Genomic DNA, 14990 nt, shown 5'->3' with positions numbered 1-14990 from the left:
AAACTATATTAAAATTAAAGCATCATAAACATGAATTTTTTTTTTAAAGACATATGTTGTTGGTCTGTTTTTATTATTAGGAAAATACTATATTCATCAGAACAAGTGACTCAACCCACTATTTTGCTCCAAATGGCACTTGATATTGGTTTTGAATCTATTGTAAAACAAAAAAAGTTCCAAAATTATTAGGACACCTCTCTATGATTTTACGTAACCATACGTATACACCAAGTCTAATGTATACGGATGGAGGGTTGTTCGGCTCCTTTTCTCGTTTGTGTTAGCATACGTTCCTCATTTTCATGTCACCTGTGTTTGTCAGTCACAAAAAAAGGTGTGCTTTGAAGGACGGAGGATAAAGTATGCTGTCATTGGTGGAGAATGCAGAATGTGGGCGTGACATAGCTGAAAGGCAAGCGCTGATTGGCGGAAATTTTTACAGACAGAAGCCGTCTCCAAGACAAAACTGCACACTAGAGTTTGCAACTTTGCACAAGACACGAGAAAGTGGTGGAATTTAAATTTGTAAAGACGGAAAGGTGCCTCAGAGTTACCAGGTATGGTTCTGTTTGATACTTTTAGACATGTTTCATATTTAACTAAACTCACATTTGTGAAACCCCGTCAGCTTGTTTTTTTTCTGTATTTCCGGCATGTGCATGTACCGTATGTAAAGTGCGACTCGGACATTTGCTTGAGTGTTTTAAACTGAACACTCCCATTTTGACTGCTTCCTCTGTTTAAAATGTACACAGACGTGTAACATACAAACACACAGAGAACATACGATGGCGTGCAGTATTGTATTAATGACGCATGAAAGTAATAGTTGTGCGGATGTTCTCATATCTAGATGTGTCCTTGTATGGGCATTTTATTTGGAATTAGGTGATGGGAGAGATAAGACTGACAGAGGAACTGATCGAGCTTTTCCTACCAAATCTGGGCTTTAAACTCAGGGATAATCTAACAGTTCAAACATTTACCATGGTACTCATATTTTTCCACAAAATGCCATAGTACACTTATTGCTACTTCTGTAAAATGATAATCAGTAATTGTTATCATTCATAATTACAGAGTATAATTACTTTGTAATTGTAATACATTCATATTTTAAGAAGCCTGAGAAATCTTTTGTCTGTGAACTTAAAATGTGATATTAAATAAATACTATTTATATATAATGTATATAAATATTAAATATCAGTATTTTCAGTTTTGTAACAGAATTCTCGGATAATACCAGTTCAGTTAGGTGCACTTTGTGCTTCTTTCTGTGTTATTTTTAGCTGTTACCATCTATTTCAGACATTCTTCTATATCCTCAACAACTCTCATGGCTACATTGAAAAAAAACTCTCATGGGAGTCACATTATTAGCAGACCCAAATTACTGCGAAAGGAAAAAGATCCTTATTAAAGAGTGAAGTGTGTCACAAAGTGGATCGACTGTGGTTAGGCCTCTTTCATTTTTGAAATTTGCATTGAAGATTCACCATTTTGGCTTAACAGGATCCCATTCTTGCTCAGTCTTTGCCGGATCTTAAAGTTCAGATCTACTGAATATTCATAAGATTTAGCACAAATGGAAAATGTTTGAATAAGTTGCTGTAAATGATTGTTAGACTTTGGCCCACTTGGAAAAGTAGCCCACATCAGTCTTGGTTTTCTCACTGGTATTCTGGTAGTGACAGTAGGTCTATTGCTTTGTTTTGTCGGTGTTGTCAGCAGGAGTATAACTCCACCATTCTCTCCTTGCATTAATGCCTTTAGTGCTGTTTCTCCTGACATCCTTAGTTACACAGTTCTGTGCCAAGATATTTGCCAGCAAGGGAACCGGTGGTGCAACCAATGGGAAAACACAAGGACAATACTAATGAAGTGAAAACTCTTTCACTGCACCTCCAGCTTTTCACTTCCCTACTTTTTTCACTCAGAGGCCTGTAGTGGAGTCACCGTCCTCAATGAACTCGCTCACCACCATCACTATTATATAAACGCTGTCCATTTGGGGTTACGTGACTAATGTGCAAAGACAGCATTCGTGATGTATGCAAAACAGTAGTATAATACATGTTCAAAGTCATTTACATGTCCTTTAAGTAATTTATTGTTTTGGACTCATGCAATGGAACTCAACACATACTACAGTTAACCCTTAAATTTGATGATATTGTCTGTTGATTTGTCACTGAAATAGAGCTGATGACTTTCTGAAGTGTTTAAGAACACTTAGCCTACTGAGTGTTTTGCAGTTGCTGGACGGAGCCGCTGGGGGTCGATGTCTGAAAACAGCAACAGTGCCAGTGGCAACAGCTGGACTCTTCTTACCCCTGGGGTAAAGGTGCGTTTTAATGTCAGAAGCAGGGGCGGAAGTCTCTGAGGTTTGAAAAGTATCATGTTGTTGCATGTCTTGATACAAGGGTCAGTGACGTTATATTGAATCTATCGGTTTATTCAAAAATAAAATGCAAATCATACATGCAGTGACCTTAAAGCTACAATATCTAATTTTTTTTCGCCGCTAGGGGTCGCTAACCTCTTACAATAACAAAGGCACAGGTTGATGACGCAGTGAATAAGCGGAATCATGGAACTTGTTATGCCGATGGATCTAATAATGTTTATGGATGAGTAAAAACATTGATGTTTTTTAACATGGCTGTGGAATGAAGCAGGGTGCGATTACTAATGAGAGACAGATATCAGCGCCACACGTGAGTCCCGCTGATATAAAGGAGTGTTGAAAGATAAAATGTTATACTATGTGTTAGTTAGTTTGTTGGCTATATGAGACTAGCAGGAAGCTAGATCAACTTTAGAATGACATATGAATGATCATATTCTAACATTTCATCATGTTGAGCTATATAACATTTAGTTTTATGTACATTTGCTCCCCTGTCTAATAAAGGACATGCAAGAGCAGTGTCCCGGTCAAGTTGTGACTCATGAAGCTCTGTCAAGTCTGCGTTAAGGCCTCATTATGCTTCTGCGTCAACTCCACGGCGTAGCTACGCCGTCACTCCTACGGCGTCGTGGCCGTTTTATGGTTCTGCGTCAGGTTGAGCTGCATCGTGGTGCATCTGACCAATCACAGCCCTTGTTGTCTGCGTCGCCTCGACGCGTAGTTACAATTTTTTGGAGGTGCACGTCGAGCTACGGCGGAGGGGTTCGCGGCGACGCAGAGGGGTCTGTGGGGGTACGCCGTCGATTCGACGCAGAAGCATAAAACAGGCTTTAGTAGCGGACGTGGAGCTCACGGCATCTCGAAAACGCCACGCCGATATTGATCCTTGTTTTATTTCTCCCTTTGTCCCAAAGTCTGCTTGCCATGGTCCATAATGTTTGAACAAAACAACAACAGCATGAGCGGGCCCGCTAGACGTAATGCAGTTGTCCACATCTGTCGCCATCGCAGTACAAGTGGAAATCAGGGATAACGCAGATATTACGTCATTGATAGGCGACAAGTTAAAAGGGACGGGCACTATTTAAAATTGTGAATTTCTCTGAATTTACAAATTTTTGGAAACATTTAGCATAATGTAAGCACACAATTGTGCAAGGGGTTTTTGGATATTTTGATACAAAATTCTTACAAATTGTACGTTTAAATATACTATGATGATTATGTTTTTCATTTCTAAGTTAATATTAATAGGTATTTATTGTGGTGTGACTCCCCAAAAAGTAAAAAATAAATGATGAATGAATAACTTGTGACAGTAATAATAATAATTATTAATAATAATAATAATAATTATTATTATTATTATTATACCGTTCCATTGAAAATTTGATTTAAAAAACATTTAGAAAATTATTCAGTACATATTCCTATTTGGAAAATACTGTAGGCCTATGTTATTATTACTTGGTTACACCACATGAATTGTTTTTTAGAATCAAAATTTAATAATTTCTTGAAAATTGTATAAAAGTTTTTGAAAATCAAATTAATCCAACATGGGGACGAAAAAAATTCAGACCTTATTTTTAAACTAGAGTTTGCTGATCTTTATCATGGACACTCTTAAAGGAATAGTTCACTTAAAAAATGAAAATTCTGTCATCATTTACTCACCCTCAAGTTGTTTCAAACCTGTATGCATTTCTGTCTTCTGCTTAACGCAAAGAAAGATATTTTGAAGTAGGGCTGCAACTAACGATTATTTTGATAATCGATTAATCGGACGATTATTTTTTCGATTAATCGATTAATCGGATAGAAACTAAATTAGATTTTTTTTTATTATAACTAAATAAAACCGTAAATCAGGGTATTTATGTGTAAAAGTGTACTTTAAAAAGTGCAAAAGCCACACATTGAGTTTTACTAATATCAATATTTGCATTGTTTTTAATGATAATTGCTGATGGCAAGTTGACAAACATGATTATTGTTAAAAAAATGATATCCAACATATTATGTTTTAACACAATTTTTGTTAAAACAAATTTACACAGACATGTTGTTCAGATGTGAATATCTGAACTAAAAACAAACTAAAAACATCTAAAATATATAATTCATTTAATTTTTATTTAAAATTAATTATATATAAGGAATATAAGGATAAAGAATATAATATATATTATATATAATATATAAAAGAATAATATAAGGATAAATTGATTAAATAAATATAGAAAGACTGAAAACAATTGTGTGAATGTAGAGCCGCAGTAGATCGCGTTTGAAAAACAATTAAAACTTAGTAGACAAATGCTATAAAAAGAGAACGGAATGGAGGTAACGTTACCCAGCAAGCTAACAGGCTTGAGTAAAGGACAGGAGAAATTATGCATTAGTGCACAAGCATTCGCTGAAAACCACTGAGTACAGTGACTAAAAAACAATATTTTACTGCTGCTGTTATTAACTGCCTTTGTATTTAATGCTTCACTTTGTAAACACCGTTTTAATTTAACCTATTTCTGCGGTAGCGCTATTTTAATCCATCACTTACGTTGCGAGTGAACTGATTGGACAACCTGATGCTCGAGACAAAATACAGACATCCCGGAAGTCCCGGGAGTCTCCCGCATATTGATTGCGGCCCTATGATTGCGGCTCCCTGATGCCCGCGAATTAGTTCAAACTCCCGCGCATGCGAGACAGAAGAGACTGCTCCAAACCGTGTAGCGCGCGCGCTCGGCAGAGCGCCTGAGGGAGAGAGACCTTGCGTGTGTGTGCGTACCAGTAAACGCCCCCCGTGACGTAAGCAGACCAACTAATCGATAATGACATTCGTTGACAACGATTTTCATAATCGATTATAATCGATTTTATCGATTAGTTGTTGCAGCCCTATTTTGAAGAATGTCGGCAACCAGACAGTTGCTGGGCCCCAGTGACTTTCATAGTAGGAAAAAAATACTATGGAAGTCAATGGGGTCCATCAACTGTTTGGTTGCCGAAGAAATTCATACCGATTTGAAACAACTTGAGGGTGAGTATATGATGGCAGAATTTTCATTTTTAAGTGAACTATTCCTTTAAGTTCACTGACCCAAAACCCCATTACTCGCGTTGTGAGATATTGTGTCAAGACAATACTAAAATTTTAGAGATTAGGTTTGTTTGACAGAGACGCTTTTCATGTACAGGAGTCTGGAGCTGAGAATGTGGGTCCGGTAGCTGAAGGTCATAAGGTCGAGGGGCAGCTTTCAAAAGCACCTGAGCCCTCATCGGAGGCCAACAATGACCTGGAGAAACACTCCTCTGAAGCATCTCCTCACCAGCCAGAGACAGAGACATCATCACAGTTGCAATCTGACCCAGCTCTCACCCCTGGGTCAGAGCAAGCTCAGGAAACTCAGGTGTCCTCTCTTGAATAAATGCTTCAGATTATCTAAAATCCTAATGGCCATAATAAATTTTACTAAATGATTTTTAGGCCATTTCCTCGTGCGCTTTTCCTATTCCTTTAATGTCAAATAGAAACGGAATTTTGTTGATCTACCAAATGTTTGCCAGGTAACGTCTCCAGAGACGAATGTTGGTTGTGCCCAGCTGAATGCAGCACATGTCAATGAAGACCCCAGCTCTGTTAGTGCCACTGTTGAGGACGTCAGCTCCTGGACCCCTGACCATGAGGAACGAGAGGTCCTTACAGGCCACTCGGAGAGCCCAGTTTCTCCTGGCACTGATGTTGATTCATTCTCTGACTCATATACTCACATAGGTCCTACCTCTGGATCAAGTCCACTTCCTGCTTCAGTTTTTCAGGAAAGAGAGTCTCTGAGGAAAACTGAAGGTGAGTTATATAAAACATAAATGGTAGTGCCACATACTTTTTCCTCAGTGTATTTACATTTGATGTCTCTGTTTTGTGTATGTGTACATTTTAAAGTGTTGTTGGTGGTCAAAACGGAGCTTAACTACATTTGGCAGGTCTGATATGGAAAGATGATGGACTTGCATGATGATGGTGGCAGCTTGACAGCTTGATTTCTGTTTAATGTTGTTCTTTATATATACAGCGTGTCAACTCGGATTACATTTCGGATGCATCATTGTCTATGCTTTTTCCCTCTGGTTTAAGTAAATGTTTGCTTGTTCCTGCATCCTGAAAACACTACGGACTTCATTCTGTATTTATTGGACAAATCTTTTTAAATCGTCTAAGATGATGAATCAGTGTTTGTCTTTAGTTTATTAATTTTATGGTCTTTATAAGTCATTTGAATGAAGGTATAAGGCTACAGCAAACTCATTGTAGGACTTTGGCTGTGATGCTTTAAGCAGCTTGTGTAACACAACATACAGTTCAACATACCGTTCAAAAGGTTGTTTTGGAAATATGTTTTTTTTATACTCTCCATGGCTGCATTTAATTGTTTAAAAATACAGTAAAAAATAGTAATATTGTGAAATATTATTACAATTTAATATTATTATTTTCTATTTATTTTCTACTAACAAAAATAACTTTTGATTTTAATAATGTATTAGATGTTTAAAATTAACATTAAATAAAATTAATAAATGCTATAGAAGGATTGTAAATTTTTTGTTTAACTAAAATAGGTAACTAATGAAACCTTATTGTAAAGTGTTACCTCATTCTAATATGATGATTTGCTGCTCAATTACACAGTTGTGCTCGTGGAAATCATGATACTTTTTTTCTTCAGGATCCTTTGATGTAAAGGAAGTTCTAAAGAACACTATTTATTAAAAACAGAAATTTGAAATATTATGTCTTAACTGTCACTTATGATAGATTTAATGGATCCCTGCTGAATAAAAGTATTAATTTCTTTCCAAAAAAATCTTACTGTCCCCCCTTTTAAACGGTATTGTAAATGTATGATAATCTTGTTTGGAAATGCTTCAGTATGGCGTGTTTTAGTCGTCTTGCTAATGTGCAGTGACTGAAGCTGCAGACCAGACTGATGAAGTGACTGTGGGGAGTTCCAAAAATAGAGCCTTAGTCTCAGTACACGAGTAGAGCCTCGATTCACCAGACATCCCTAACCCTACAATCAGAGGACAGTGAATGGTTAATCATACATTCCAGGGCCAAAAAAAAAAGGATGTTCATGTCCTACTTGTGCAAATAACATTAGCTATTTTACACACACATATGAAACATCCATAAAGGCCCCCCTGAACTATTTTAAAAAAACAGAGACATGGCTGCTGTACTAACCAGCTGTAAAAAGATTGCTTTTTTGTTCGTTTTTTTTTTTTGTGTGTTTAGACTCTACACAAAAAAACAGGGCATATGATTATATTCAGTAGATATTAAAAACATAATTTTTTTTTTCTAAAGGAGTGTTGGAAACAAACAGGAAGGAGGGGGATGATTTTCGAAGGAGAAAAATCTCCCACCTGGGCTCTTTGGACAAGACCGAGACAGAGGATGATGAAGAGGGAGAGGAGGAAGACTTTCAGCCCCCTCAAAGAGAAGAGGAAACCGTCTTTTCCTTGAACAAGTGCATCATTGCATCTGTAATTCTTCTAGGACTAGGAACCATCTTTTTCTCGGGTGAGCATGAGGCTTCTGTATTCACGCTTCTTTTTTTTCTTTTTCTTTTTTGGAGGCTTTTGGTCTAAAGATTGCTGTATTCTCTAGATTCATTATAAATGCAGTACCTAGCATGTTCAGATAATCAAATAATAATAAATGTATATTTTTAATAATACTTATTAAGGCCAATTCACACCACATGGACAAATGCCAACATTTAAACGTTTGTTGGGTTTTGTTGGATCATTGGAGGCCATTGAATTGGCCTTTAGAAACTTATTTTATTACCATATTCAGCACTAAAATACTTTAGTATTTTTACTTAAATAAAATGTATCATTGCAAATTATATATTATATGCATAACAATTTGAGGGACTTTAAAAAATCCTAAAACTTTCTGTTTAAATGTGAATGGGAATCCCTTTTTTTAAATGCCATAAATTGGATCATCTAGTAAAGACGATGCTGCAGTTATTAGTTGTCATTCACTAGAGACGTCTACATGAACTACATAGTTAGCAATGTGTTTGTTTGAGATAATGATGGTTATCATTCATAAATGATGATACCACACATTCGTAATGATGGTTATAGTCAAATTCTCCAAAGACTCTTGGACAAACTGATATTGAAAATGGTTTCATAAAAGGGGTCATGTGACCAAAATGTACCTATGCAGTGGCCTAAATCAGATAGTGAATTTGAATATGTTCCTGTGTCTGAGACTGAGGTGTGTTGTTCCACAGGTGTTCTCATGGACCTGGATGATGGTAGGAAGAGAGAGTGTGCGTTCGTGTGTGTGTGTGTGTGTGTGTGTGTGTGTGTGTGGCCATGCGCGTGTGCGTGCCTACATAATTGGGACCAACCAGGATAATACCAATACATTTTTAACTTACGGGGAAATACTTTGGTCCCCATGAGGAAAGCAGCTTATAAATCATACTAAATTTTCTGTAATGGGTAGGCTTAAGGGTATGGTTAGTGTAAGGGGATAGAATATACAGTTTGTACAGTATAAAAACCATTATGTCTATGGGAAGTCCCCATAAAACATGGAAACGTGTGTGTGTCTGTCTGAATTGAGCCAAAATATAATTTAGCTCAAGTAATTTGCTGTTGAATGGTTGCTGCTTTTGTGTTGTAATGAATATGTGCTATATATAAACCACTGGTTCTCAACCTTTTTGACTCCAAGCCTCCCCCATCAGATTAAGGATTTTTTTTTTAAATGGCAAATTTCTACCTGATTAAATATTTTAGAGCTTAGCAAATCTACAAAGCTATATATTCTTATTATTCATTAAAATGCCCATTACAGATTGTATAAATAAACATGACTTTTCAATGTCTAGAAATTTTAGATTATTTTAATGATTTTTTTTGTCTAATTTTCCATCATTTTAAAATATCTTGAAGCACCATGGTGTGCTCCCGCTCCCTTGGTTGAGAACCACTGATACAAGCTCATTATATCTCACTGTATATGACTCAAAATATTGTATAGCCTGAAATATTTTCAACACCACGTAAAATATTTTAATAACTGACTATATATTTTTTTATATCAGAAATTTAATAAAACATTTGAATGCTTCATTACATCTAATAATAAGTGCATTATTTATTGTAATTATATTATTTAACTTAATAATTTAAAATACGAATTGTTTTTGTATTTTGTGTGTACTTAATATTCCTATTTTGAATAATACTTTGTTAAATTGAGAGTTTTTTTTCTTGGCACTAAATTATGTTTCCATTTGAAGTCTCATTTTTTTACAATAACAACTCGCAGTTGTGTTTGAAATTGTTTGTTATGCAACATTTTAATATCCTGACATGTCAGTGGATGCACAACTCTGAACAACAGTGAAAGTTTGAAAGGCCATATCAGATTAGTGACATGAATGATGCATACATTTAGAAAACTAATTGAAAAATGTAAGATTACAGATTCAATTCTGAACATTGCATGCAGTGCTGCAACCGCATTCTTTCTGTGTGATCCTTCTATCCCTATTGTTTGAATGTTACGGCTTCATGTTGCGTCTCCATCTTCACATTGACATGTGTTGTTGTTGTTTTTTTACGATGATGTATTATCAAGTGAGCTTTGGTCATGTTATTTTCCTCTCAGAAGCAGACATGGATGTTAAAGAGCTGAAGGATCCAACAAATCAGGTCAGATCATTTGCTCTTCAGTTTTATCTGTGATATATATATATATGTATTTTTTTTTTAGACCTACAATTTATATCTTAGTCAGTATTCTATAGCCTTTTGAATTGTAGATTTATTTGTGTGTGATAGGAGTGGCTGAACCCTGAAGTCTCCAGAGACACGCCTGTTGATCTTCAGCCTCCAGATATTTTAAGCAAACAGGCAAAGGAAGATCAGCAAATATTGGTACTACAGGCACAACTTCAGGTACAGACGTGCAGATCTGCGCTAAATAAAGTCTGAAAGAAAAAATCCTGAAGTCCATTTTATAATGTTTCTCATTGTTTTTTGAATCAACAACAGTTCTAATTTTGTCTTGCATGAATGTTGTTCACTTTTTATTTGACCCTTACAAGTAAATAAGCTGTTTTTAGTGCACTACCTTTAAATGTATACAGTATATGCAAATTATCTCTTATTCTGTTCCTCAAGGTCTCTGGGAACAAACGCTGACTGTTACATGCAATAATGCTATTTCTGTATTGCATCATTCTCTTTTATAATTCAAAGGAGCAGGGAAACTTTAGATTTCCAATGTAGTTAAAGTGTTTCAGTTGTTCACTATTCACCATTTGCCCTATTTGTAAACTCAGCAACATCAAGGTGAACTGAAAGCAGCGCAGCTCCAGGCAGAGGATGGAGAGAAAGAGCGTGTGAGGAGAGAAGAGCTTGAGAAGGAGTACCAGAGGATAAAAGAAGAACTAGACAGGCTACCTGCTCTTCAGAAGGAGCTGGAGCAAGAGAACGAGAGAATGAAAGAAGAAAATGAGAGAGCAAAGAAAGAGCTGGAGGCCTTGCCATCACTGCAGATAGAACTGGAGCATCTGAGAGCGAAAGTTTCACAGCTCACACAGAGCACAGGTGCGGTAAACACACATGCACACACATCAGCAATGATCCATCACTGAAACGCATGTGCTCTGTCAATTTACAATCCAGTAGCATATGCATCTCTATAACTTGATGCACTGTGGCTGCAGTCACGTCATCCAAGTGGATGCTGCACTCTGGTGGTGGCTGAGGAGAGATCCTCTGATATGATTGTACAGTGCTTTGGGTGTTAAGTAGTACATATGAAAGCGCTATATAAATGCCTCATTCATTCATTCATTTATTCTTATAAATGTAATGCTCATGAAATATTTAATTCAACATATTACTATAAACTCCATCTTAACTCTCTTCCAGAAAGAGCAGAACCTGTGCATCCCGTTGCAGCCTCTCGAGTTCCCTCTGCTGGAGACAAAAGAGATGTACCGCCCATAGACAGACATGACATGAAGTACAGGAAGACTTGGGATAAAACGAGTGAGGAGAAAGAACAAAGCAAGGGACACAAAGAAAGGAAAAAGAAGAAAAGTGGTAACAAGGAAGATGACAAAGAAAGGAGCAAGAGAGGCACTGAGGGAGAACATACTAAGGAACAGAAGGACTGGAAAAAAGATAAAAGCCACCAGGAAGAAGGTACAGCCGGGAAGAGAAAAGAGTGGATGAAGGACAAAAAACGAGGTGAGGGTGAAATGGGGAAAGAAAATGAAGACAGGAAAGAGAAAAAAGAATGGAAGGAAGATAAAAAGGGGAAGAAAGACAAACATGTAGGACAGGATGAGAGGAGGGGGGACAAAAAGGACTGGAAGGATACTGGGAAAAAGAAAGGGAAAGAGGAAAGGGATTGGAAACCCAAAGGGGAACGGAAAGAGGACAAAGATTGGAAAAGCAATAAACAGAGTGGTGGGAATGACCATAAAGATTGGAAAGAGAAAAAGAAAGATGAATGGAAGGGTGAAAAGGAGTGGAGAAAGGAAAAGAGTGAGGGAAAACGCAATGATAAAACAGAGAAAAAACGGAAAGGAGAGCGAGAGTTTCCCAAAGAGGATGTTGGAAAAGATATGAAGGAAAAGCATTGGAGGGAGAAAGAAAGAGAGTCAAAAGATGAAGAGTGGAAAAGAGAGGGAATAAAGGAGGAGAAAAAAACCAAGGCATTCTTCCATCAAAATGAGGGGAAAAAGAGTCCTACTGAAAAGGAGAAACACCGGAAGGAGAAACCAGACGAGACAACCTCCCATCACCACTCCGAGCATGAGAACTACTGGAACAAGCAGAGAGAGCGGATCCAGCACTATAACGGGCAGCGGGACACGTGCAGCGGTGTGGCAGACTGTGCTCGAGTCGAGGGACTCGCTCCTGTCAGCCTGCGGGACTTCCAAACACTTCTCCAATCCTACATGAACAAGCTCCCGGATCCCCAGGACCAGACCTCCAGGGAAGAAGAGCTCCATGAGCTGGTGAAGGAGTTCTTCACGGATGGAGTGTTCGCTCATGATCAGATTCCGTTCAGTGAGTTCGTGGAAGACGTGGGGGACATTTTAGAAGACCTGGCGGAAGGAGAAGAGAGCGACAGCGAGGGAGAGGAGAGCGAGGAAGATGATGACGATGAGATGGAGGAATTTGAAAGGGAGGCGATGGAGAAATTTGCACTTCCAAAGGAATTGAGGAAGAAGAAAGAGAGCGGAAGAGTGAAAGGTTGAAGGTTCCTTAAGGTGATTTGGAGGTTTCAAAAAAAGGTACATCTGGAAACTATCAGGCCTGATTTCCTGCCTAATCGTGTGGAGTGTCATTTCTAAAGAGTATATTCATTTTGATCAGTAAGACTTTGCCTTTTCTTTTAATAGATAAAGCAACGCTGCAAGACCTCAGTGATGCTGGTGTCCTTCTTCACAACATGACGGCTGTTTCTGCTCACTTTTCAGTTTTTTTTACCTTTATTTGAACATGTACATAATATGCCCTTTTGACCATTAAATAAAGACTTGTGAGTCGCCTGCTCAGTCATCTAAAGATCTGGGGCTGGATTCACGAAACTTTCTTAATAAAACTCCTAACTTTTATTTTCTGTTCTAAGAAATGTTACGAATATTGTGTCTTACCAAAAAGAATTCTTAAGAATCTTTTGAAAAAACTGACGAAGAATTGTAATTTTTGAAAAATGTAACACAAAATTGTAAATGTCTTCAAATTATGAATCATTTAATTCTTAAGCTACACAGATGTTTAACAAATTAATTGGACCATTCAAATATTATAATATTAAGCATTATAATACTAGATACAGAATGCATATTACTACAATATTTTACTTTTATAATCTAGCGTTCTTGTTGATGAATTTGTTGGATGTTTGGTTTAGATTAAAACACCTTGGGTTATCAGCGGAGAAAGAGACAGAAACCCCTTTTCGAGATGATGAGGTGCTTGTTACTTAAAAAAAAATAATATATGAATACATTTATCTGTAAGAGTTATTGTATTATTTAGTAATATGTTAGTATACAATCAAAGGCAATTGGTTGATGTTTTATTAAGATATTTCTGAATCCAGCTCCAGGAAAACATGCTGACCGAGGGAACGGTGTCAGGAACTGAATTTTTTGGGACTAATCTACTGTTATGGCACATCAGGTTTATGTTTAAGACCTGGCACATTTCACACAAATATAATATTTGTCATAAGAAAGAATTTAGTTTAATGTTGAGTGTGAGAGTTACAGTCAAAGGTCATTTGTCTATCTTTGTCTAAACTAGCATGTAACTATCCATTTGCATTTTAAGATCATAATTGACTTAAACAGTGTACAGTTATTAAATCGAGTTGAACTGATAGACTATGTTGGAGTTTTATTAATGCTCATAATGTTTGCTATGCTCTGCTTTTTTAAAGTCATTAAATTATTTTGTTTGTCTTTAGGGCTAGGACTCTTGACCCATTGTTTTTGATTTGTTTGAGAGTTTCACTGTTATTTATACATTTTAATGGAGGATACCTTTAGTAAATAACATGCCTGTATTGTCTGTAATTGTTAAATAGTGTTGCTATAGCCAACAAAAAAAAAAGGAAATCCTTAAAGAAAAATGCAGGCCATTATGTAATGCAGGAAGGTGAGTGAAGATTTGTCATTTTAATATGTGTTTTTGATCTGAATCATATTGCAATTGTGTCGAACTGTCAGGCAAAACTGCTTGCACATTTAGTTTTCACAGACCCTGTGCTTTTTTTAACTGTTCAATGCAAAAACTCAAGTACACTTAACTACTTTAAGGCAGCGTGCAGAATTTAAATTGTAACAAAAAGTGCAACACATGATAAATGTAATAATTAATGTATTTTGCCTTTAAGTTTTAATTGCTGAAGATCAGATGGTAAAAGTGGGAATTGTTTTTGCTGTAAAACTGTTTACAGAATAAAGAGTTGCATACGGTTAAGCATGAAGTGTTTCTTTTCAGTGATTGTTATTTGCCATATGATTTGTACATTTTTTGGAAAATGTCTAAATGAGGCCTGCTACAGTAACTGTATCTGCAGCTCACAGCTGGTAAAACTACCTTATCTCCTCATCACATCACTTTATAGTTCCTAAATAGAAAATAGTTTTCTCGGTTCCTCCTTTGCTGCACGATATTTGAATATACAGAGCCTGAATTTCTGCATGAACGTCAAATGAACTGTGAATTTTTTGTTGAATATTTTGTTAATAATTCATACAGAAATCAGTGTCCTTATTGAAAAAATTGAGTGATTTTTTTTTTCATCTGTATTTTACTTTTTTTCTTAAGTTAGTTTGATGGAACAGTTTAAAGAAATGTCCCATTTAAGAATTATTAAGACAAACTGGTGGTTCCATGACAAAAAAAGTAACACGGCAAAGAGGCAGGGCTTCAAATTATTTTTTTAAGAGTGAACAGAGGAAGTGAGGGAAATAATAGTTCATGCAAAGTCTTGACA

The 14990-nt window shown here is 36.6% G+C and overlaps 1 protein-coding gene across 2 annotated transcripts; it reads left to right on the top strand.

The window, feature by feature from the left end:
• Positions 1 to 424: 424 nt before the first annotated feature.
• On the top strand, positions 425 to 14470 carry pbxip1b (pre-B-cell leukemia homeobox interacting protein 1b). Of its 2 annotated transcripts, XM_077210989.1 has the most exons (11): positions 425 to 560; positions 2262 to 2350; positions 5620 to 5832; positions 5990 to 6269; positions 7791 to 8006; positions 8737 to 8760; positions 10128 to 10171; positions 10301 to 10417; positions 10804 to 11071; positions 11399 to 12774; positions 12883 to 14470. In XM_077210989.1, exons 2-10 carry the CDS (start codon positions 2288 to 2290, stop codon positions 12736 to 12738), a joined length of 2565 nt encoding a protein of 854 aa, XP_077067104.1. In that variant the 5' UTR covers positions 425 to 560; positions 2262 to 2287; the 3' UTR covers positions 12739 to 12774; positions 12883 to 14470. The 2 variants fall into 2 exon arrangements, with proteins under 2 accessions (XP_077067104.1, XP_077067114.1); XM_077210999.1 differs by lacking the exon at positions 8737 to 8760 and having other exon boundaries at positions 433 to 560.
• The last annotated feature ends 520 nt before the right edge of the window (positions 14471 to 14990 follow it).

This window comes from Siphateles boraxobius, unplaced genomic scaffold, assembly GCF_051911475.1.
Source record: "Siphateles boraxobius isolate OS27281-9 unplaced genomic scaffold, OSU_SipBor_1 12, whole genome shotgun sequence".
NCBI lineage: Eukaryota > Metazoa > Chordata > Actinopteri > Cypriniformes > Leuciscidae > Siphateles > Siphateles boraxobius.
This window is presented reverse-complemented; position numbering and strand designations above follow the sequence as displayed.

What these genes read in the sequence shown, in the direction of transcription:
- pbxip1b (XM_077210989.1), top strand. Translation starts at nt 2,288, where the DNA reads ATGTCTGAAAACAGCAACAGTGCCAGTGGCAACAGCTGGACTCTTCTT. An exon ending in TTCTTACCCCTGGGGTAAAG is followed by an intron (nt 2,351 to 5,619) that starts GTGCGTTTTAAT and finishes TTTCATGTACAG; the next exon opens with GAGTCTGGAGCTGAGAATGT. An exon ending in TGAAGGATCCAACAAATCAG is followed by an intron (nt 10,172 to 10,300) that starts GTCAGATCATTT and finishes TGTGTGTGATAG; the next exon opens with GAGTGGCTGAACCCTGAAGT.